This window comes from Pithys albifrons, chromosome 13, assembly GCF_047495875.1.
Source record: "Pithys albifrons albifrons isolate INPA30051 chromosome 13, PitAlb_v1, whole genome shotgun sequence".
In the NCBI taxonomy this organism is placed as follows: domain Eukaryota; kingdom Metazoa; phylum Chordata; class Aves; order Passeriformes; family Thamnophilidae; genus Pithys; species Pithys albifrons.
Genome location: NC_092470.1, coordinates 7,190,514 through 7,214,964, shown reverse-complemented (window position 1 = coordinate 7,214,964; position 24,451 = coordinate 7,190,514). Strand labels below are relative to the sequence as shown.

General features: G+C 41.1%; 1 protein-coding gene across 4 annotated transcripts in view; it reads right to left on the bottom strand.

The window, feature by feature from the left end:
• THSD4 (thrombospondin type 1 domain containing 4) overlaps nucleotides 1-24,451 on the bottom strand; it is a 249,614-nt gene that overhangs the window by 9,488 nt on the left and 215,675 nt on the right. For all 4 annotated transcript variants that reach the window (XM_071568247.1, XM_071568248.1, XM_071568249.1 and 1 more), the window contains 7 exons: nucleotides 20,941-21,116; nucleotides 17,118-17,214; nucleotides 15,944-16,186; nucleotides 12,870-12,999; nucleotides 10,991-11,195; nucleotides 10,510-10,683; nucleotides 1,426-1,599 (listed from right to left, as the gene is read on the bottom strand). In XM_071568247.1, the coding sequence (XP_071424348.1) occupies nucleotides 1,426-1,599; nucleotides 10,510-10,683; nucleotides 10,991-11,195; nucleotides 12,870-12,999; nucleotides 15,944-16,186; nucleotides 17,118-17,214; nucleotides 20,941-21,116 (1,199 nt within the window). The remainder of the gene's footprint in view (nucleotides 1-1,425; nucleotides 1,600-10,509; nucleotides 10,684-10,990; nucleotides 11,196-12,869; nucleotides 13,000-15,943; nucleotides 16,187-17,117; nucleotides 17,215-20,940; nucleotides 21,117-24,451) is intronic.

Genomic DNA, 24,451 nt, shown 5'->3' with positions numbered 1-24,451 from the left:
GAACCTTAAAATAAATGCACCCAAATAAACTCTGTGGGAAGTACATTAACTGCACTTTCTTTAACACCAAACAACTCTGTTGCTGCTCTCTTTTAAAGGTTCCTCCAGAAGAATGTGAACAGAAGCATGTGAACATCCAGCCTTAGCTCTGCAGAGCATGATCTGGGGGCCCATCCATCAGTGCTCCCTCCTGCTCTCCTCTACTGACTGTTGCTTTCACTGTGCTGTTGAGCAGCCAGGATCTGGTGCTGTCAGACAGTGCTCTCACATCACACACAGCAAAGGCTTTGCACCTTTGGTGTGCACCAAACAATTCAAAGACAGAAGGTGATTTAGCTGAAGAGATCAGGAAAGTTAGGATGCCTTTACTGAATAGCTCTCTCTGGGGCAGCAAAATGGTCACAGAATTCCCATTCAGTCTGATGGAGTGGTCTAAGGAGAAAGCCTTGATTGCATCTGCCATTGCATCTGTCATTAGAACTGGAGATAAGTAGTTTTGAAATCTGAATTTGTTATCTGATATAATACAAATAATTATCACTTAACAAAAGCATTAGCATAGCAGTAGCCTTGTAATCTCCATCTCAGCTGTACCAGTTTCATTTCCAGCTCCTCATCACCTGGAAGGATCTTGGAATCTGCAGTGCAGTGAGTTAATGGCACAGCTTGCCCCAGAACTGGCCCCAGCAGTCCCAAAGGCTCTCTGGGTTGTGCCAGAGCCCTCACAAAGGGACAGAAATGCCTTGGCATGAGCTGACCCCCTCTGAAATGCCTCTGTCCCTGACAGCAGAAATGTTTATTTGGAACGAGAAGGGCTACTGAGATGAGGAAGAATCTACCTTGAGGAAAGAGCATCAGGATACAGGCCACTAACCAAATTTTGTTCTTTCACTTATTGTAACGGAGGCAAAGCAGTAATGAAGCTAATTTTTGGGTTTAGCCATTGTTGTTTGCCTTACATATCTTTTGGAAATCCCATATATATATATATATATATATATATATATATATATATATATATATATATATATATATGTATATGTGTGTATCTCTGTGCATGCATGCACGATCCCAAGGCTCTACTTTAAAAGGTGCAAACCTGTTGCTTTCCTGTTCACCTGAATATGCCAAGCAGCATTCTGCTTCCTTTCATTTTATAAACACACTGGGTCAGTAGATGAAAAATAAAAGAGAATGTACAGAGAAGAACAAAAGCTTGTTTTCATCAAAGTAAAAAAAAACAACAGCAGGTGCTGAAAATTACTGAACATCAACTCAGCAAAATACAGGAAAAAAACCCTCAAATATTCCACAGAGATGCAGAAATACTTTATGACACACATCATTGTTGCACAACAATACAAGTTTGAAATTGAAACACCAGCAGAAATCCGAGAGGTACGTTGGATACTGCGCTGGGCTTACCTGTGTCCAGCCCCCAGCAAACCACTCCACTCTCCCAGCACAGGGGCCATTGTTGCAGGGCGTTGTCTCAGAGGGCCTGTTGTTGCCACAGCCTTCCAGGGGCAAACTGCTGACGTGGTTGGTCATGCAGACCACAGCCCGTGTGCGCATCCCATCCCCACACTCGGCCGAGCACTGCGGGGCAAGCACAGCACAGCTCACTGTCCTGCCCTCCACGCTGCACCACCACACCAGGACAAGCAACAGGCAGCAAAGCAAAGGCCTTTATGCAAAGGCATTTCTTTTTACTTGCTGTTTTACAGCTTTCTTACTTTGCCTTCCTTCTTTCTGGCTGTAAATTCTTTCAGTTTTCATTTTATTAACCTTTTTGCATACTAGTTAATAGCTCTGAGAAGGGATAATTTCAATGAACAGCTTTTCAGACAGTAGGCCTATTTCAGCTTTTGATTTGTGCTCTGGGTTTCTCCTCCAACCATTCAAGTTGTCAGCCTGGTGGGTCTCACACTGGCTGAAAGGATAAGGAAGACTCTGAGGGCTGTGGTACTGGGAGTAAAATGACTGCATAGCTCATCCTGGATGTTCCATATAAAAAGCTGACAGTATGACAGTACAATAAAGTAGAAAAATAGAAATTTTTTTGACAGATGGTTTCAAAAGATTTGGGTGAATCCTCAGCAAATAACTGTGAACTACCAGTAGTTATTGTCCAACCTGTTTGAACTGTAAATTGTTAATTAGTTTTGGAAGAGGTGGCCACAGAAACTTTTTAATGCTATGACTTTCCAGTAACTAACATTTACCATTCTCAAAGTTTCTCTGCTAAATTCTTGCTAAAGCTCTTACTAAACAGCGATGTGCAGAGTCTTATGTCACATACTCAGAGACACTATGGATGTCATCTATAAATCAGACAGGGTAAATTCCAGTTATGCCCTTAGAGTTTGCTCTTCCATCCCCTGCAGGAGGAAAGCCTCTGCTATTCCACTGTTCTAGGCAGCATCAACTATTGACATTTAAAAAACAGAAACATGCCAAGGAAATATGAAATCCCCGTGTTCTACAGTTCTTTTGTTGCTTAATTCTTTCTTAATTTTCCCTTTCATGTCGAGACCATTAATATAAAGGAAAATCTATGTGGAACTCACTGGAAGATATGTATATAATGGAATTCAAACAAAGCAATTATATTACACATGCAAAGAAAACCACAAGTAAATACATAATATATGGAAGAAAAGGATGCCTTTGATTGCTATCCTAGATTTTATTTTTAACATACCATGTAATTAGGAGAAATTGTGTATTATTTCCACAATGAACACCACATTCCTTGTGGATGACTATAACTCTTCACTGGAATACTTTTAAAATTTTATTGAATAAGAATGATTCAAAAAGCTGATAATGAGACACAAACTTGACCACTGGCTTGATTTGCCTGCAATTGGTGAGTGTCAGGGTTCACTTTCAGTAGTTCAACCACAGAACAGCAGATGCCATGACAGCACCATTATTAGTAACAAGATTAACCAACATCTTCTCAAGAGAGACCAGTGACTGGGAGTACAATTGGCTGTAAAGTGCTCTTTACTCCCCAGCCCTGAGGAACACTGGTTATTTGTGTGAAACACGGGCTCACGTTACATTTACTTCACAGACACAGAATAGGAAAATGTTTCTCCTATCAACAAGTTGATTCCTTTCACAAGATGTTCAAACAGAATAGCAAAGCTTCACTGAAATGGAATGCCTAGAAAACTAAAGAAGTGATTCAACTCTTTAGAAGCAAATTTTTTAACAAAGTATAATTTTGGAAAAACTAGAAATTCAGGTTTCTTACTCCGTCTGCAAGATCAAGTAATTAAGCATCTCCTGAATGATGCCTGTAAGTAACATAATAAACCTTTTTTATTGGTGATTCTGTGAAAATTTTCCACTTTCACACAGATAGTGAAACAGATTTACCTCCTCAGCAAATCAGATTTCATGGCTAAGGAGGCCTTTTCTAAGTGCTAAAATCTTGAAAATACAAGAATGATGTAAATTGTGCCAGTAGTGACCACTTTGCTGTTAATACAAACTAGAACCAAACTGCACCCATTTCAGCCAGTCCCCTCCCAGGTGCTGCCTTTGCTGAGCCCCACACGAGGGCCACCACTCCTTCTTTGCAGAAACAAATGTCCTGGCTGCTCATGTTTCATCCTTGGCAAATAAGTTCAATTACATGAAGCACAGAGAACTACGAATACACTTTGTAAATACTTCTCTTATTTCTACTTAACTTTCATTTGACAATCTAATTTGCTTTTCTGTTTTGCAAACCAGAGCTGGGAACTAGCTTAGCCTATAAAGTCATCCAGAAAATCTCCATAGTCTTACGTTTTAAATGATTATGTACGAATTAGGCTGACGTATCGAATAACAAAGGAAATACCAAATGGGAAGGTACTGGGTTGTCAGGGTTGTCCCACCCTCTGCTGCAAGATTTTACTACATATTAACTACCCTCTAAGGATTTACAAAGCAAACTTAAACGTGAGTGTTATGTATTTGTTTTTTCATGTTTTTTCTTCTTTTCAGCAAAAATCTTCTATGTGAAAGCCATGGATTTCCAAAGTGCAAGGCAGGGAGTAGGGAGAGTTTGGATAATGAATCCTCTCCCTTTGGTTTTCACAACTGACACACCCACTACTCTCAATTCTGTGCCATTGATTTGTTGCATTAATACATAGCAACTGCCATAACCTAACATTGTGAAACATGAGGAACTTTCACAAGCTGCAGCTTTATTCTGGTCCTATTATTAAAGATATTTTGTTTCACAGTCTTGTTTTAATTGGCACAAATTCCTCAGAAACCTCCGTCTGTGTTTTAAGGAGTCTGCCATTTTTCCTCTTCCTGAGGTCCTTCCCTCATGAGTTCAATTTCAGCAGCTTTCCATACCCATTAAAAACTAAAAATAAACCCCCCCCATTCAGGGCTCTGATAGTTGTTGGAAAACAATTGAGCAGCAGTCCAGGAAAATAAGGCAAGTTCCTGCTAACTTGGAAAACTGCAAGTGGAAGCCTGAATTTTTGTCACAGCTACAAGACATGGGTAGAGCAGAAAAATCCCCTTCAACAGGGCCAGTTCCCATCCCCAATGTGCCAGCCCTGCTCACTGCCCTCAGACAGGGCAAGAGGAAACAGCAAAGTGGCAACAGGAATTCTGGGCCTTGAGAGCCCTTTCCCTCAGGCCTCAGCATCACTGCTGGCCTTAAATAAATTTTTAAATAACAGCCAATTGAGTTTGAGTAAAACATCCCCATTTGTGCAGGATTTCTGTCTACCACACTTTAACCTTCATCATCTTAATGATTTCCCATAGGACAGTAAAGACTATCAGTCATCCTCTTGATGTTACACTACTACAAAAAACAGAAATTAAGAGCTGTGTTTCAAATGCATTTATGAAGCTCTGTAGCTTTATTATTTAAACTACTCTGAGAAGGATTTTAGCCAGATTATGTAACCTTTGTTTTCCCAATAATAAACTCAGAGCTGTGTTTCAGAAGTTCACTTCTGCCACAGTTCCAAGACTGGGGCAAATTTTCAAAGGACATAAAACCACTGAGACCTGCCTTGATTTCTAAAAAAAAAGAAAAAAAAAAGAAAGGGAGGTGGAAGGTGTAGGAAGAAAAGGAAGAAATATCCTTCTGTATTGCCAAAACATTTTCTGACACCTGGGTTTAAATTGTTTCCCGTCAGAGTGCACCTCTGCACACAGTAGGTGCTGGATCAGTCTAGCACTTTCATGGCATCCTTCCATGGGAACAAACATTTTGAAATACAGTCTTTCAGCTGGATCATGATTGCTTTTACATACACAGTTATTTTCTTTATGTGTGGTAGGTTGCACTCTTGGTACTTACAGAAACTTACTGATGCTCTCAGGAGTAATTAACATTAGGGAACAGACTCATTCCCTGCTCTGGCTCATTCAGTAAATGTCAGTCGCCTTGAGAACTGGAAGGACGTCTCAGGCTTGAGAGCATCAGCACAGCCTGAGCAGCCCCCTAGGGTCCCCACCACACCCTGCCCATGGCCAGGGGCTCCTCTTCACCTCAGCCCAGTCCATCAGTTCTGTCTGAGCCTCCTCAGAGATGTGCCTGTTCCAGCCACAGCCTGGACTGCAGGGGATCCCTCACCCCTGGACTCCCTTCCCAGCTCGACCCATTCCCACAGACCTGCCCCAGCACCCCTGGGCTGTGTCTGACCCTGGTTACTGTCACTGCAGTGACCTCCCAGCTTTGCTCTGCCCTTGGCTCACCCCTGTGATGGTGTCTGATAGCCTGGTCCCTGGGGCACCGTGGGCTCAGCTGGGAAGGCCTTCTGTGCTGATCTGCCCCTGGAATGGCTGGACTGTGGCACTCTGAGAGCAGCTCTAGAGGATAAAAACCAAACCTCTGCTGGTCTCGGCACCTTCCCCAAAGCTCTCCTGGCTCTTGTGCTTCACTGCACAAGAGGTACACACACATACAGAATGCAAGCCTTCTATTTCCACATGAATCCCACATGAAATCAATGAAAAGGGGTATTTTATCTTGTTTAAATTTATACTGAAAACAAATAAAGAGTGATAATAAAAAATAATGAACTCTTGCATAAGCTCCCTGGTGACTTTTTTCCTTTTTTTTTTTCTTTTTTTTTTCAGGATTCAGGAGATTTTAAGTGAACTATCCAAATTTAAACAAAAAAACAATGAAACAAGTGTGTAAGCTGCAATATTTAGTGGTGGTTCCACATGTGACTGTTCAGCAAACTGACTCAAACCTGTTAGGCAATGCTTTAGAATTGTGAGGAATAAAGTACTGATTTTTATGAAGTTCTTTTACTACAGTTCTCTTATAGCAGATTATTACAGAAGCATTGCTGTTACTCCTTTTAATGAAGAGTGAAATCCAGAGCATGTGTTTGGTTTGTTCTGATTATGTTCCCTGATGTGCAGCATTTTTTCTTTCTTCCCAAGATTTTATTTTGGCCGCAGAATCTCATTAACATCTAAGGATTTGTTTGTATTTTGGCTTCTTTTCTAAGTAGGCTGTAAACATAAAATGAGAAACAAATGAACAGAGGAGATGGCAATGAGAAATAAACAAAACTGCAAGAGGGGAATGCTCCAGTTGGCTGGAAGGAAACACTGATGAGTCTCCTATTGCTGTAAATCAGGAGAATGCAGTTTCCCACTTCTGACCCACAGGAGAAGTAAACTTTCCAGCAATTAGAGCTGTCAAAGATTCACTCATGTGAAATGTTTGCAAGAATCTCATCTGCTCCCATCAATCCCATTTTGCTGCTAAGTTCAGTAGGGTTCACCAGATTTCCTGATTAATGGGTGCTGGTTGGTGGAGCTGGGCTGTTTTAATGCAGTGTGACATCTTCAGAGAATTAGGAGACAGGAAACCATCTTTCTACAAATGCACGTAAAAATATCACAAAAGTTTGCCCAGACTCTCTGAAGGCAGAAGAGGTTAAAGATCATGTGGAAGTCAAGGCCATGAAACTTCAGTTAATTCTCTTATTTATACTCAAGGTAGAGCAATAAACACAAAGACAGGCACAGATAAAGTAAGATCAGTCTCACTTGGCTACTACAGCCTTTTAACCTGCAATCTTTCCCACTGAAATGGGGAAAATTTTCTGTTTCTCTCAAGACTGAGCCTGGGGCATATCAATACATGGTGTTCAGATCCATTTCACAAGCAAATAACAGAGTACACACTTTCCAGAAAAGAAAGTTTTGTTTCCTAAGGCTGAAGTGCTTTCCCTCCACCAGTGTGCACATGGTGGCCACATGTCATGAGCTTTGCAGGTAAAGTGTAACATACATACAATGAACTCTGCTATCTGCTCATCAAAATAACGCAGACCAAGAATTGTATGGTTTCAGGAACATAGAGGAGGTTTTAATTACATTTATAAAGAATCAGTGAGTGCAGAAACTGAATCCAAGAAGATCAATGCCATGGCAGGAAACAGGTGGACCATAAAATACATAAATACGTTGTGGAAAAACAAGAGTGGAGAACATGGCAAGAAGGCAGCCAAGTGTTATTTGCAGAGTAAAGCCACATCTAGCCCACCCTGGGAAGGAAACACAACTCCTACACACAAATTTGTATGTGCTCTGCAGGGTTTTAAGTGCATGCATGTTATATTGACCAAAGTAACATTTTGGGAAGTTTAATGATATAATCTTCCAATTCAGAACCACAGAAACTATTAATGAAAATAAAGGTAAATAGCATGATTTTTTTCAGCAATTAAAACTTTGCAAATAAGAAAAGCCAAAATCTTTCCAGCATCCCTAAATTAGATCCTGTTCTTTCCTTAAAACAGTGTTAAAGAATACCCTTGTCAAATTCTGCACAAATATGTACCACAGTTATCAAATCCTGAAATTCAGCATCTACTGGCAGCAAAGACAACTGTAATTTTTTTGTTACTGTGTTTTTTTTTCTTGATGCTTCACTAATTAGCCAAGGCTACATTGTAATGCCCCATGCATCACATAAATCCAGGCATGGAAGTTTGATATATCCCTTGCTGAAAGAGAAAGGACGTGTCTACCTGATCTCTGACAGCCTTCTGGAAGTCTCTGCTTGCTGCATGTGCAGCACTACACATGGAGTGTTTGCAAAGTGGGTTCAGCAAAGTACAGACCAGGCCTCCTCTCATGGCTGTAAGCAAGTTTGAACTCAACCATTTCAAAGCTCCAACATTCTCAAAAGTTATGATAAGTTCTTTTACCTCTTATTTCTAGCCACGGCTGAAATGTCAAAATACAATGGGAAAGACTGTTCTGTGGTATTTCCAGCTGGGACTTGAAGTAGGCATGTAATAAATCTCACAAAGAAGGTCTGTTCTTGTGAGATTTCCACCACAGTTTTGCAGACTCAAGAGGTTTGAACAAGCTTTTTTAAAGCATTTGAACTTTTGGCTGCTTATCTGACCCATTTGTGGCTGCCCATCGCTGATCTCTGCTTATTGCTGGAGTGTGGCTTGGCTTGAAGTTCCTCTTAAAGACTTGTTTGGGGAAATTACCCATGCAAAGTCCATACACCTGGGAATGCCCATTTCCATTGCATGACAGAATTCTCCTTTTTTCTTCCCATAGAAACACACTCCCCTACAAAGACAGAGGGACTTCTGATCCTAAAAACCAGCCCTTTCCAGGCACAGTAAGAAAGCCAATGGCCAAAGGCCTGACCTTGCAAAGCTCTTGACTGCTCCTTTATTTCACTGACTTCCACTGGAATCTGTGCCAAGGGGCATCTCTGAACATCCCTGTTAGGAGGTATGTGTGAATCTTAGAAGATCCTGCATATTCCAGCTCAAATCTACTTTTTTCCTGAAATAAGCTGTTCCTTACATCCTCTTTGTGAATCCAAACCCACTGCTGGCAGAAGTGATGGTGAATAATGCCAACTACAGTAGCAAGCATTTGGAAGAAATTAATCTGTACACTTATATAAACTGAGTAGGTAACAAAATCCATTCTTTACTCTCTGGCCCTAAAATGCTTGTGGTAAGAAAAAACTCCAACATTTTCCACATTACCTGCTTTGCTTCTATGTCTCATTTAACACATATAAATAAGCATAATAACATTCTATAGTTACAACCTTCAGGTCAAAAGCTGCTTTTAATTCTGCAGAGGGCAAAATATGAGCGTAGAATAATGAAGAAAATGGTGCTGGAATCTTCACTGGAATGACTGTGGTGGAACTGCACTAGCTGACAGCAGCTGAGCCAGCTTGTTCAAGAAAGATGTCTCCGAGGGTAGAATGTATTTTTCTCTCTTACTTGTAAAATATCACTCTTAACAAAAAGGCCATGCCATTTTCCTCTATAGCAAAATCTGTGCCCTTTGCACCACTATACCTATACTTCACCTGGCAACTTTCTGTCCATACTATGCCAAAGTGTACACTGGGAAAAAAGTGACAGCAGCAAAGATTCATTAGTTTGTATTTTTGTATTCTTTATAAAAACTGTTTGAGTTGTCTGAGGGCTGAAAATTTTGTAGGCCTTTAGACAAGAGTCTGATCATGCTAATTATGTGGCAGACACACCAGGTACCTGTCCTAGCTGTGAAGTTCCTGTTCCACCTCTGACTCTACACCATGTGGGAAATGTTCTGAGTGTCCAAACTACTGCTTAGCCTGTGAGACCCACACCCCCAGCCTTCAGAGGCACTACCACAAAATGATCTAAACAATGAAATCACCAAGTTATGAATGTAATCTTACAGCTTCCATGACAAATTACATAATTTGTTTGTCAAAGAAAAGGGAGTTGCAACCAGGACTTTACAGACTGAAGGCCCAGCTTGTCTACAGATGGAATTGATGGGGAAACATCCACAAGAGGGACCAAAATGCCAGGCTTTTCTTAGCCCCTGTTTGTAAGTCTTTTAATGAAAGCATATAAATATCACCACTGAGCAACAACTCTGAGCCCAACCAGGCAACAAGGTAAATCACCACTGGTTTTCTTGCTTTCATGCAGGGAATCTGACTCATTGGAATAAACTCCCCTCTATGGTCACAAAGTACAAGAGCCTGAATCAAGCCTGCCTGAGTTTATGAAGTTGTTCCCCTCTTTTCACAGCTATAAGATAATTGTTTTATGGCTTGAACTGAAACCCAGACATCAGGCCTCAAATGTGCATCCCTTAAAAAACAGCAAGGAAACTTTTAAGAATCTGAATCTTGAGACTCAGGGCTAAGCAAGGCAGAATAATAAATCTCAGCACACTTAATATTTTGGGAAATTCAGACTAGAGACAATTCTAAACCCAGATGTTTGGACATATACCCACATGCTTGCCCTTTCTGTGCATTCTTGCATCTCAACACATGCTCAAGATGCCCTTGGGATCATTATGTTTTTGTTTGCTTTGCCTGTTCAGCAGATCAAGGATAAACATGGAAAAATAAGGTTACTCCTTTTATAGCTGTACAGTTGTATATTTTATAATTCTGATGCACCTAAGTCTAAGTTTTAGAAGATTTGGCAGCACAAAGCTGCTGAGAAGCCTTACCCTGTCACTCCATTCTGTGAGAAACCAGCTCTTGGCACAGGGGCCCATGTCACAGTTCTCGATGTCGTTGGGCCTCAGCTTCATGTTACACTCCTCGTCATCCACCACGTCCCCGAGGTTGCTGACACACTTCACATCCCGAGTTCTCTGCCCCACCCCACAGGGCACCGAGCACTGCAAGGGAAGGGAGGCAGCATCAGCACCCTGTGCAAGGGCTGCTCACAAAGCTGGACTTCTGCACACACACATCTGGGTGTTTTGTGCTATTCAGTTGCTCCTTTTCAGCTTCTTTCTGGCTAGGAAACTTTAATGATCATAGTGAAGATGGGGTTATTGAACTAACATTTGTTTATTTCCAAGGCTTTTAACATTCCACCTGCCCATTTTGAACAAAACCAAAACTCAGGGTGGATTAGTGATACCTGGAAGAAAATTATTCTTTTCTGAGGTTTTACACCCTGAATTAATCAATCATACTTACTGAGGTCCACTCTGTCCTGATCTGCCACTCACTGCAGATCTTCAGCTGGCAGGTGCTGGTGGTCTCTGGTTTCTCCAGGTGGTGGCACCGGTACTGCTGCACCGTCAGGGTGCGGTTGGCGTAGATCTGCCGGCACAGGATCTGCCGGTGCTGCATCCCCAGCCCGCAGGTTTTGCTGCACTCAGACCACTCCCCGATGTCCCAGCTGAAGGGAAGAAAAGAGAGGACACATTTTCTCAGCAAAGAATTCTCTGACATTGGAATTTAACAGAACTTGAACTACATGATTCTGCTGCTGGTACAGAACCCTATAAAATAACACTCTTGAGCCTCTGCGTGCACAACAATCCCTTGTGAGACAACATTATATACCTGTATACACCATCCACTGTAGTGGTTGATAACAATAAGCGTGGATACAGATGGCCCAATTTATGGTCTCAAGACATATTACAAACATTACTTAAGCCTCTAATAGCTGTTTGTTTTTTTTAAGATTCTGCCTATAATATATATTATTGCTCTAATTACACTTCCCAGAACTTTAAGGTGTGCTGCATAAAGGTTTTCTGCAGTAAAGGCTCTAAAAAACCATGTAATGTATCCAGGCATTCATTGATCAGTAAAACTGAAATAGCAAATGATTAGCAATGAATAAATACAATTCATTTTAGAGATGAAAAAAATCCCTAGATATATTCTTCTCATTCCAAGATTTCATTCTATTTATTTAGTGACCTTAATACAAATATGTAATTTTCCCCTTTCAGTTTTCATTTCCAGAAGGAAGACAGAGAGAAATAAAGGAAGTATCTGAACTGTTCACACATTTCATTTCAGAACCCTTGTGGAGAACAAGCAGAATCTCTGTATATTTCAAATATATACATTTCTTTGTTTATATTCATAATATTATCCTGAATAAACAGGAGTTGCTAGAACAGAAAATGTGAGGAAAATGTTTCTGGTGAAGAGAAGACACCTCTAAGTAAATGGCTTCAGAAGCTCCTGAGTATCTAATACACACTGGGAAATTGCTTGTCAGACATCTCTGACACTGTAACAGCACTTACACCATTAGAAATCTCTGTGGGAGAAGGAATGGCCACTTGCTGCTCAGAAAACTGAATGTAACCACCAGAGAGATGGAAAATTGACCTAAACCAAAGTTGCTATTATGGCAATTGGGTTTAACCCTTTTCTCTTCTTGTAGACACCCTGGATGAATTGTCCTTTTGGTTGTTTTTTTACACTTCTATTTTTAATTTTTGTGTATTTAAAACATGTTGCTTGACCAACTGCAATGCACAGTCTCCTGATGCAAGTGTCATTTCAGCAGGAAGTCAGAGCTGAGCTGGCTGTATTAGTATGCTGGAAACAAGGACTACCCATTCGGAATCCAGTCTGGGAGCTGAAGGACTACGCAATTCCAGGAAAGAGAGGGGGTAGTTACAAGGGAGCTGCTGTGAGCACTGTCTCATCCTTAAATATGACAGCATGAAATGAAAAGGTGGCACTACAGCACATGGATCTCATGTGAAGTGATGAAACCTACAGAGCCTCTTCTTTGACAGGCATGTGCAAAGCCTCTCACTTGAAAAAAAGGTACCCACAGAGACCACACAGACTGTGCCTGTGTGAACAATCACACACCTTCTGAGAAACTGCTACCACTTGTTGCCAACTCCCCATTTGTCTACTCTGAACACTACTCTCCCTTTGAAGGGGAAGAAGGCCAACAAAAACTAAGGAAAGAAAACCCCTACACTTTATGACCTCCGTGCACAGCACTGAGTTTCCTGCTCAGAATAGCCTCTTTCACATGCAAAACCTCAATGGCATGGCCTTATTTCACTTGACTTGAACTGTAGTATCTTACAAAGCTGGACATGGGAAGAGGTTGCAGGCCTCCTCTTCTGGAAGAGGTTTGGTACTGCTGTCACAGTAACCCTCAGGGACCTCCTCATGAGTCACTCTGTTGACACAGTGGAAAATTGGGTACTGTGATCCTGAAATGAAGAAGAAAAGGAGGTGAAGAATTGCAAAAGACTCTGCAGTCATAACAGTAGCATCTAACACTGATGTAGAAAGGAAAAGCATAACCTGACAACAGGAAACACAGACTTTATCCCAAATCTCCATACATAAGAGCTGAATGCTGTACTGTTTGTAACATTAGGGGAAGTATTTAATATACAGCAAGTATGGCACGGCAGGGTAGAAAAACCTGAGAAAACACGTTCCTGGCTTTGCATGAGATCTTTCTGGTGCAGGGAGTACAAACATTAAGCATTTAGGCAATTCAAAAAACATGCAACCAAGTGGCCACAACACAGGCTTGGCAGGGGGAAAAATTAACAGGCATTCTGCTGTGCTTCTGGAAAGAGGCTGAGCCTCCTTACTCCAGAGTTATGTGGTGAGTTAATACATGAGAACATTACCCACTTCATCCTTATTGTGAAAAGATTCAGCAGGCAAAGCTTACAGGTTAAACATCACCAGAAATGACTACTCTCCATATTTAATGCTTAGTCTTTAAATCACTTTCAATGTCAGAGCAGAAGGTCAGAACTCTACTATTGTAACATGTCAGCTTGTATTTGGTATGTGAAAAGTTAAAGTACATTAACTCAGCCAAGGAGAAGTGGACCAGGGGCATCCAACAACTGCCAGTTTAGCCACTTGAAACCAGACCCACTGAATTCAAAATTGGGTGATTTTAGTTGTTTTAGGCTATTCTACATAAAATAACTCTGAATGACAAATTATTTATTGGTACTGGAGCCTTATTAGTGCAGAAACTCAGAATTAGGCAGAAGAAGAAACCACAAACAGGAAAATTATCTTTGAACTTTTCTGAAAAGTAACTATTTTGCTTAGGTTAGACTTAAATTTCTTCCACAGAATGAAATAAGGACAAGTGGACTGCTATTCAACCAGGCAAGCAGACACACAGTTTACACTTCTTCCCACAAACTTCTTGAAATGCTTTCCTCCTTCTCCTGCAGTGCTTTCCTTTGCAGATTCCACATTTGCCATTTTGCCTTTGAAATGCAGAGATGATGTGTGACCCCTTTACATAAGGCAGTATTTTTAAAGTAAAACTATAATGACTGATCTTGCTATTGGCAAATTTAGGTCAGAATTCCAGGAAATGTAGTGTCCAACAGGAAGACAGAGTCATGAATGTCTGATTTTCAGTGTTTGCAATCAGCAATAGGATGAGATAAACCCCAAAATTCAGGTGGTTTAAGCAAGCCCACAAAGGTGGCTGTAGTGGTGGTTCATGTTGGCTGGCACTTCAATTTCAGAATGGAAAACTTAAACTGCAATTCTCACAGAGGTTATATGTGTTCAAGAATTTATTTCTATTGAAAAGCAGGGCTTTGTATCTCACCAGCAACCTTACAATAGTACTTCCCAAAAGCCACAGTATTTTCTGAAATCTAAGGAAAAATCAGCAGTTTGCACCCTTCAACCTCCTTTTTAATTCTTGTTTAAAAAAACAACAAACTCACTGCCATGATTGGTAACAAATTACACACCCTAAATCATTTCCAACTTTTTTGATTGGTTTTTTTGGTTGGTTTTGAGCCTATTTTAAGGCACAGGCTTTGCTCAGAGAAGACAGAGTGAGGTTCTCCTCCTGTAAGATCCTTCAGGCAAAATTGGGATAGAGTTCCTGTGGCTCCAGGACTGCAGGAATTGCCAGCTCACCAGAGAGGGACGATGTGCTACTCCCCTTCTCTGACAGGATATGGGAGCACTTTCCACACTGTCCAAAATTGTAGCAGATTTCTTTGCTCACTCATCTTAAATGGAAATCTGAGACAAGACTTGGTGGCAGTTCCTGTGGAAAGCATTTTCACTTTATAAAAAAAAGGTAATTTTTTTTCCCAAGCCCAAGTTTAACTGAAGTGCTTTGAAATCTCACAGCTTTCCATCAAAACTGTTAATTTATCCTCCCTTTTTCCTTAGGTAGTACAAAAATAATCTATCTTTCTTTCTTCTTCCAACTTTCTTAATGTAATTTAGCTTTGGTGGACCATTTAAAAAAGTATATAAAGATCATTTATCATCTAAATTTCTGCATAATGAAATAAAGTAGCAGAAAATGGAAAACATGTAGAAAAAAGAAGAAAGTGTCCCATGTTGAATGATGTCTTACATAGTAAAAGATTTTTTCCTGATTTTCCCACTCCCTTCTTTGTCACTCTCTATAACCCAGTTTGGCTTGAAATGCCTCAGGGGCATCAGAGATGCACACAGGCTGCTCACACCAGGGCCACAAGAAATTCTCACACAGTCTCAACAGTGCCAGGATCCTGCTCTCAAGTCCCAGTTTCTTTTGAATTTCACTTGACCAGAACATGCACACATTCTCCAAATAACGGGAAAAGAGACTTATTTTTGTCCCTCTTCTTTCCCACTTCTTCCCTATTAAATCCTCTGATCTTTGAAGTCACATCATTGCTGTTCCAGCAACATCCAGTGTGGCAGAGACACAGCTGATGAAATCCCTGTGAAACCTTCTGTAAAGATCAGAAAACTGCTGACAAGGACACACGAAGCACTGTGGGTGCATCTGACAAAGCTGGAGAGGTAAAGAATGCCAAAGAATGCTCAAGAAAACAGCTGTGTATTGAGGGTATGGGAGAGAGCTGCTTGCCATAAATGCAGAAATATTTCCTTTCAGAGGCAAATCTCATATCTTTCCTTACAACTCACATGCTCTGTATTTTGTATTTTTAGTTCTGTTGTTTCTACTGATTTAAATAGAAGCACACGTAATAGTACTGACATGACTTTGGCTTGCAAGGTAACGGAAAACACCAGGTCCAGCAATGCTTTGTGCACGTAAGAGTTGCTCAACAGTTCCAGTGCTTTCCCCCTCCATGTTTCTCCTCTCCCACAAGCCCTCTGTTTCCTGGGCATGGTGTACCAAGCACTCACCTTTCCCACACGTTGTAGTGCACTCGGTTTTCCCAACCTGTTTCCAGTTGTGTTCTCGGTTTTGTCTTGGTGGTTGCATAGCAGGCACCTGGTTTTCTGGCTGATGAGAAGGAAATCTTCCTGGCTGAATAACTGGAAAAGTTCCAGCTGCCTGCCCAGTGAGAATGTCTGTCTCTCTGTGCAAATCCTCATCCTCACGACTTACACTTTCTGGCATTCCCAACTGACCATTCAATGGCTCCCCTGATGACGGACAATAACAGAGAAGTAACACAATGAGCCTCACATGCAAGTATCAGTCCATGCTTTGATCCACCAATAATCAGAACTGGACCATCATTATATTTGGGAGTACCTTTAATCTCCTATATAGAGACCCCCTAATAGTGACCTGCAGAGACTGTGTTGTTTTAAACTAAGATAACCAGACTCAGCCAGCAAATACATTAAAAACTAAAAACCGAAGATTCTCCAAACACACTGTAGAGTTCATGCACTCAGTGTGTCAAAATTTCCCAAAGCTTTTTGGGTTTGTACCCTGCTCTGCTTCCTGTGCCTCCCCATGTCCCAGCCCAGCTGCTCCTCGTTACAAACAGGCTGCAAACGCACGGGAAGCTCGTCAAGGCAAGTCACGAACATTCAAACGAGGACCAAATTCACTTGCAAACTCTCTACTGTCCTTCAGGACTTTGTAAGAGAACACTCAGCACACATCCACAGCTCAGTCAGGAGCACGGGCTGCCCACATTCTGGCTTGGGAAGGAAACTCTGTCCTGTTTGATTCTCTCCAGTTGGGAGAAGAAAGAGAAACTGTGAAGGGTTGTTTTAAATTATCTCAAACTCTGAAAAGAAAAATCATGTCCCATTTAATTTCTGAGACAAGGTTACAACACTCCAGCACATGCAAACCCACGGCTAACATTTTAAAAACAGAACTGTTACTAGAAGCACAAATCTGTGACCAGATTCCCATCTAGAGTATAAATAATCCCTGCCATTATTAATTCAGTGAAGTTACTAAATCTGTGCTGACTTCTCATTCAAATGTAGGGTGAAATCCTGGGCCTCTCCCACATCAAAGTCAGCATTTACACTGAATTTAATGGTACAAATTTCTCCATTAGTCTACTGGGTAACAAAACGTGTTTAACAATAGTAAATGGTGGCATTTTACCTGGCCTCCTGTGAGCAAGCAGCTGAGGACTAATGACATTGTCTCCTGGAATGATATACTCATAATGTATACCTGGGTTGGGCTGCTGATGTATCATCTAAAAAGAAAAACAGCCAATACATTGAGTTCTTCCATTTGTGATGTTACTAGTTCTTAAAGAATGGCTCAGCTACATAACATTATTTAGCATTGGTCAGGATAGAAGCAATGGTTAATCACTGCCTCCAAAAAATACAAAAAGAAGAAAACACAAGTCCCTGTGTGTTTGTAAAGAAGAAAATACAAATGACTGCTTGCACAGGAAAATATACAAGTTACTGTGTTTGCAAACTGAGCCAGCTTATGATGGCAGAGAAACTATTTGCCTGAACCTTCTCTGAAAAACATGAAAGTGCCATGCTGGGGGCCAAGGTGGGCTGTGGCTGCCCCAGCCATGGCCCTGCCTCAGCAGCATGAGCAGCAGAGGCTCCCACCAGGCCTCAGCAGCAGAGCAGACAGTCCTAAGGTCAACAAAACATCCTCACGGAGCAGGAGTTTGACAGATGCCTGAGGAAACTAAAGCAAGGAAGAAACAAAGCAGAGAAAAATAAATACTACAGCCCCCAGTGGACACATTTAGCCTTCTGCCTTTTTAAAGGTTCACCTGGGGCACCTGGAACAGAGCACATGGGACAGCACACGCGTGTTATTCTGCATGTACATCTCCCAGATCCCACTGCTCCTTCCCACTCCATGGAGCCCCAGCAGCCTCCCAGCAAAAACCACTAACACAGCACTGCCCTCACCATGAGCCCTGCCCAACAAAGGTGCAGGGAACACACTCCAGGGCTGTCACAGCAGCTGAGGAGTGCAGCCCCCTGCATCCTTCCATGTTCACTTCCAGCTGAATGAGGGTGTCCTCTCAGTGCAGCCAGACTGCCACTGCTCTATAGCAGGCCACAACTCTATCCAAGTGTCCTTTAGGAAACACAGGCAGGAGCCAGAAGGTTCTCTGCTTTAAATGCACAAGTGAAGCCGAGTGTTTCCAGAGTGCTGACACAAGGCAGCCTCTGAGAGTCACTGCCACTTGTATAAGCAGACAGGCAGAATGAGACCTGAGCCAGCTTTGACTTTCTGACAGCTTTTTAAACTGTTAGTAGCACACTCCATCCCCATCTGGCTTCTGTCACGTTGCTGCTGCGAGCCTGAGCATCCACACGCTGGAAATGCCGGCCTGTCACAAGCCGCAAACTTCACTACTTTTGCTTTGGGAGCTTCAATACTGCTCCTACTGACTTAGGCTTTAGTCCTGAACTCTTTGCGGGGAGTAACCTGGTAGAAGCCTCAGACTAAACTCAAAGTACCTTATTTAAAACAAACAAACAAACAAAAAAACCCCAAGCAAACATCAGAGCTCTTTGGTTTTGACAACCCATGGAGCTAAAAGAAAAAACTCATGCTATGCTAATGGCCTAATGACCCAGCAGAGTATAATTAACGCTTCAAGGCTTCACTAAATTCGTCACATCAATTAATACCAACTAGGGTTTCAAACCTTTGTTTTTTCTTGTGTCAAAATCACTTTTTCCTTGCCAAATATAATAGCTGTTCCTCTAAACTCTGTCCCTCAGAGATCATTCACTTTTCTGCACTGTCTAATAATGCACTGCCTGTTGTATGTTTTGTAAGGGTTGGTTCTTCCAACGGCTCTTTGTTATCCAAAAAATACACCCTCTTTGTGTTTGGTCCTGAGAAAACCAAAAACTGTGAGCTGACTTCAGCAGAAGAGTATCCTCCCCCTTCCAGAACCAGGACCCTGATGTTCAGATGGTTCCAGAAACAACTTTCCAATAGTTTTTCCATCACATTTCTCAAAACAACTGACAGGCACATGTTATAAAGAGCTTAACTGATGAAGTCCCTAATTATTGTCCCAGCAACCCTGCAGGAAAATGCCTGCAATGATAGAATAGTTTTGCTCTGAGTTAGTGGACTTAAGTCTTTGTAGCAATGTATCCTCCACGCTTGGACAGAGCTTGCATCTCTTTATCTTGCTATTTATAACCTCCTGTAAATCAGAGAGCTTTTTCCTTTAGGTTTTCAGAGTGGAAGAAAGACAGCATGATCTCAGGAAAACAGAACAGAAAGCCATTTGGAGTTCCCATCTGCAAATCTCTTCATTCTTCTACACAGAGCAAAAACATCAGGAGTATGAACGAAAAGAGAATTACATGACTCAGGCAAGACAAAGTCTGAGGAAAGTCATCTGTATCTGCATGGCTGCACATTTCAAACCTGTAGGAGAGGCTGTGTCACACTGATGATTGATTTTCTTTCATCTAGCACTATCCACCCTTATCTTCCCACACTATATTAAAAAAGACATCAAACTATCATCTTATATTGAATTGTGGTATTCCTCATATGAACAAGAAACATCTCAGATAAGAGTCCAGTCAAATTAGATGTGGCAATCCCCACCAGCAGGCACAGAGCAGACTGACAAAGCTGTGCCCATCATGTCAGCTTCAAGCAAAAGCAAAAAGAAAAAAACACAGAGACTAAGCCTAAACTAAAACATTACACTACCATAAATTTAAACTTCAGGTTTTCTATGGTATTACTTTGGAAATATGTTTAATCCATTTCCTGACCCTTTTCTATCTGGGTCATTACATATTAGGCATCAATCAGCTGACAATACAACCTTATAGCCAAGCCTTGACTCCCAAACCCTGTCAGTGCACAAGGACATGGATGTTTAAAGCACAGAGTCTGTACTGCAGAACCCTGGAGCCCAATCACTTCCTTTTCCAGGCTTTGGCCAGTCATACATTGCAATCAATTGGAAAAGAAGTTTGGATCAGTTGAACTAGATGGTCTTAAGAGGTATTTTCCAACCTTAATGATTCTAATGTTAGCATAATTATTACACTGCTTTATTAAGGCACCATACAGCAGATGGGGAATAACTTTGCCAACATTTCACTTTTCCTGGCTTAGTAATCGAGGCAGTTACTATTAATTTTTCTATTAAATGACCCAGCACACTCCGTTTTCCACCCCATATTGCGCTCAAGGACAAAAAAGCCATAGCTGGATGAAACAACCATATATTCAGTTAAACTAATTTTTTTTTCAATAAATTGATTTTACTATGTGGGAGTTTATAATCTCAGAGCACATAATTTATCTTTGAATAAGCTGTAATCAATTCCAGTTATATTTTTTACTTATGATGAACTAAAGACCTGTCCCATCTGATGTAAAAAGCTTTTTCAGTATGATTTCTCCCTCTTGGACAGAATTTGTCTTTTCTCTTGCTTTCTCAAATAGCTATTATCTATGGTCTCCTAGCAGAGCTTCATATTAAATCTGTCCTTGAAATCCTGCTTTCTGTAGGGTTTTTGGACTTGTTTCTTTTAAAGGAACCTGAGATGGGACCCCTCTGTGCAAAGCCTTGTCTGGCTTTTTCACTGTAAAACTAAACTATTTGCTTCAACTGAACAGTTTTGCTTCAATAAGACAGTATCCAGAGAAAATTCAGTTCACAAAGAAAAAAAAATGAGAAAGCCCCAGACATTTGTATATTTTATCTCTATTTTACTGAACAAGTAAAATTGGTTATACTGGATTAGTAAATCTGAGGGTAAAAGGCTTGATTTAAGATCTGTCATCTGGAGCAAGACAGAAAAAACAGCAAACAAATGTAAAATATCAAAACTAATGTTTCAAAACTAAAGTAACAAAGTAGTGGCACTGAATGTAATTTTAGTGTGGTATGTTAATGAACTGAACAAGTTTTTGTTTCCCATCAGGAAGATTAATGGAAATACTGACTCACATAGACATCAAGGACCTCATTTGTTGGGCCATCAGCCAGGAAGGACTCGCCGGCAGTGCTGGAGATCTCGTTGGGGCGCCGGTAGGTGAACATGGTGCCGCCTCCCTCGTAGCGGCCCGGCCGGTCAATGGCCCAGTTGCCGTTGATGATGGAGCGTCCCGAGCGGCTGCGCAGGGCTGGGGGGGACACAAACACAGCATGGCGGTCAGAGGGGTCCCCCTCACACACTGCTGCCCACCCAAACCCCCAGAGGGGCACACAACACTGCCAGGGATTCGTCAATGCCAGGGGACGAAGCTGTTGAAAAGGACAGTTGGATTAGTAGTTGTGGGCAAAAGAACCCCAAACACCAACCAGTCTTATAGAACATTATCTGAACACTTTGTATGTTTATGCTGCAAGAAAAGAAAGAAGAATCAAAGACATCTTGGAAAACTTGTTCAACAATTTCTCACAGGTGGTCATGTGACTCCCAGCCAGCAGCACACACTGAACACATAGGGATTCCAAGGAAGTGGTTTTCCTCTACCTTCTTCCCATTGAATTGACTATTTTCTGATTTAGGCAGGGTAAAACACAGAGCCAGATACAGAAAATCAGTACATTACACAATGCAGAAGCACAAAGCAATTTAGGGACACAGGAGACTCCTGAGTTGCTAAATATTCCAGTTACTCTTCATGGAGCCATTTGGCCTGTGCCTCCATTTCCTTCTCCGAACAGGGTTTTCCTGCCAGAACATCTGCAGAGCCCCCAGTCTGCAGTTTGGAAAGATGAGCTCTCTGACAATGCCAGTAGAATCCCTTGCATAAGAAAAAGTGACTTGCAAATCAGGTATTTGCCAGAGAAGAACAAAATATGGATGTAACATCCAGGTGGGCAGTGCATTCCCTTTGTTCTCATGGGCAAGTCACTGCTTTGGTGACTTTGCCTCTGCTCCTTCTGGTTCCTACTTTCTTTATCTGTCTATCTGAGTAAGTTCTTAAGGTCAGAAACTCCTGTCACATACATGTGAATAACTGTGTGCAATATTAGTTATATATTATTTAAAGACACAGTAATATCTTGAGGCTGAAACCACATCAGACATTGCTTAAATAACAGGAAAGACACAACCCCTTCTCTAAAGTCTCTACTCACAGATTTTCAATTTTGTTACAAAAGAATCTGCTTTTAAATACAGACAACAAAATCTGCCAATACCTTTGGCTGTATATTGCTTGGTAATTTATTTTTTAAAATGCAAATCACAGGTACAAGCTTTGAACTTCCAAACATTTAGGGTCAAGGATTCATTTATTCCAGAGACTGTTTGTTCTTTGCCCTGTCCCAGTGACTGTGACACTCAGTTAAAATGCTCTCAACATTGCACACAACTATTTGTGCTACTGGGAAAAACTTAAAAAGTCTACACGCACGGCCTAAATGATGGGAAATTAAATTTATGCTATTAATTAAAAAAAAATATACATTAGAGAAGAAACTTAAAATATTTGTATGTATTCCAGACATCTGAATCAACTTAATCAATCAACAGAAGCAGTTTTTCTGCTTTTGCTGCAGGCCTGTCAGTGAACATCAGCGGGACTGTGTGGTAAAAAACATCACAAAATGTCACTGCAAAGGCACAGGATAGAAAAAGCAATAGAGAACTATCCTCCAAATGTAATTGTTCTTTCATAGAAGGAAATGATTTTATAGGCAATGCTGTTGCCACATTTCAGAAACCATGTCAGACACCGTACTATTCCTCTTTGACTACCTCCTTGTTGGAAGGAAACCTGTCCTGTGCAAATCCCCCAGTGACAGAGGAAGGCGCAGGCAAATCCAGCTGTGTGGATTAAATGGTCAATACCAAACACAGGGAACTGCACAGACCAGTATCTTCATCCCTAGAGCAAGTTCTGCCTTGGATCCTGCTAAAGACTGAACTGCTGTCCAGGCTCAAAGCCAACCCAGCAGAGAAGGACTCGGGACAGAACCGTCTGTGTGAAGGGACAGGGACACTGCCAGGTCCTTCTATTGGTAGGGTGTAAAATTCAAAGTCTTTTCCCCTATGTGAGGGGTTGCTGCTGACTACCCAACTATTTCTATCTTGCTTAGTATTACTGAAATCTTTCCTAGAAGACAACTCCATTGTGTTTTCTGATAAATTCTGTCAGCATTGCTCAGGCACCAGCCCATCCTTCTGTCTCCTGGAAGGAATGGCAAAGCAATGGTCCCTTAAACAAGGGGTGAGACTTTATCAGGCTTCAAGCACCAACCAGCTCCAGTTCTGACTGTGATTTCAACTCAGCTTGCACTGGCTTGCCCTATGCAGAAACAGAGGTATGCAACACTAATATATTACCTAATAACTAACAAACATTTAAATTGCAGTCACATGGGCTTTATTAATCATCGCTGCACCAAACCAGGCACAGCTCTACAGAGGTGAAGGATTCAGCAATCTACTTCTTCAAACTTTTTCCTAATAAATGATATTAGAACACATGCAATCTGTAGAGTTAAAATATAAATTAGTTTTGTCTTTATTATTAGTATCCCAGTTTCTGCAAGAAAAAAATTTAAGTAGTATTAAATCTACTCTTAAAGGGAAACAAGGCAGAAATTGAATAGAATGAGTATAAAAGAAGACAATTTAATTTAATTTAAAAGACTTTATATTATTGCATTCCCTTCTTCCTACATTGTAAGATTATTTGTTATATTCCTGGACAAAATGTAAGATGTAGGAAGGTAAGGGATTAAAGCAGCTGCCTCCCACCAGTTCTGAACCCATGAGAAAGAAGCCCATACTACTGACAGGCTTTACTTCCAAGGAAATACAAGGACTGGTCCTGGACCACCTGGCACTGGAAGAGCCTTGATGGGTGAAATTTAAGATTTGTAATTTTCCCATGCAAAATACTCTGTGGATTTGAGTGGAGCTGCACCCACACAAACTGGGAGGGCCTGAGGCAGGGGGGAGAACTTCCAACTCTTTGGACTGCACTGACACACCAAAAGCAGTCTCTATACCAGGAACATCACTTGAAAACTATTTTATCCAACATTAGCCATGAGAACGGCCTCATCATTACTCTTATAGTGCTGTGAGGAAAAATTATGGCTCACACACTGTTGCATAAAGGGTAAATATGAAACCCAGTCACATTATTTATTTGCCATTTATATGCTATTTACGTCTGTGGATTAAACACTTCTGCAAAATTTATTGGAAACTGTTTTTACATTGGTTTATTAATGTGGAACATTTCCTTATTATCTGAGTATTTTTTCTTAGATTGATGCCAAATAAATAAGATAAATGAATTATCAAGAGCTCAGCAAAAGCAAGAGCTGGCTGAGATTAAATTGTTATTAATAAAGAAGCTGTAGAACGATGGCTGTCTGAGAAACTGAGAGCACATTAAATTTTCATTTCAAATCCAACATATGACAGATCTGAAAGAGGCCTCTCCATAAAAAGGGAAAATGTGCCTCTTTTATGTCTTGATCACTCTGCAGC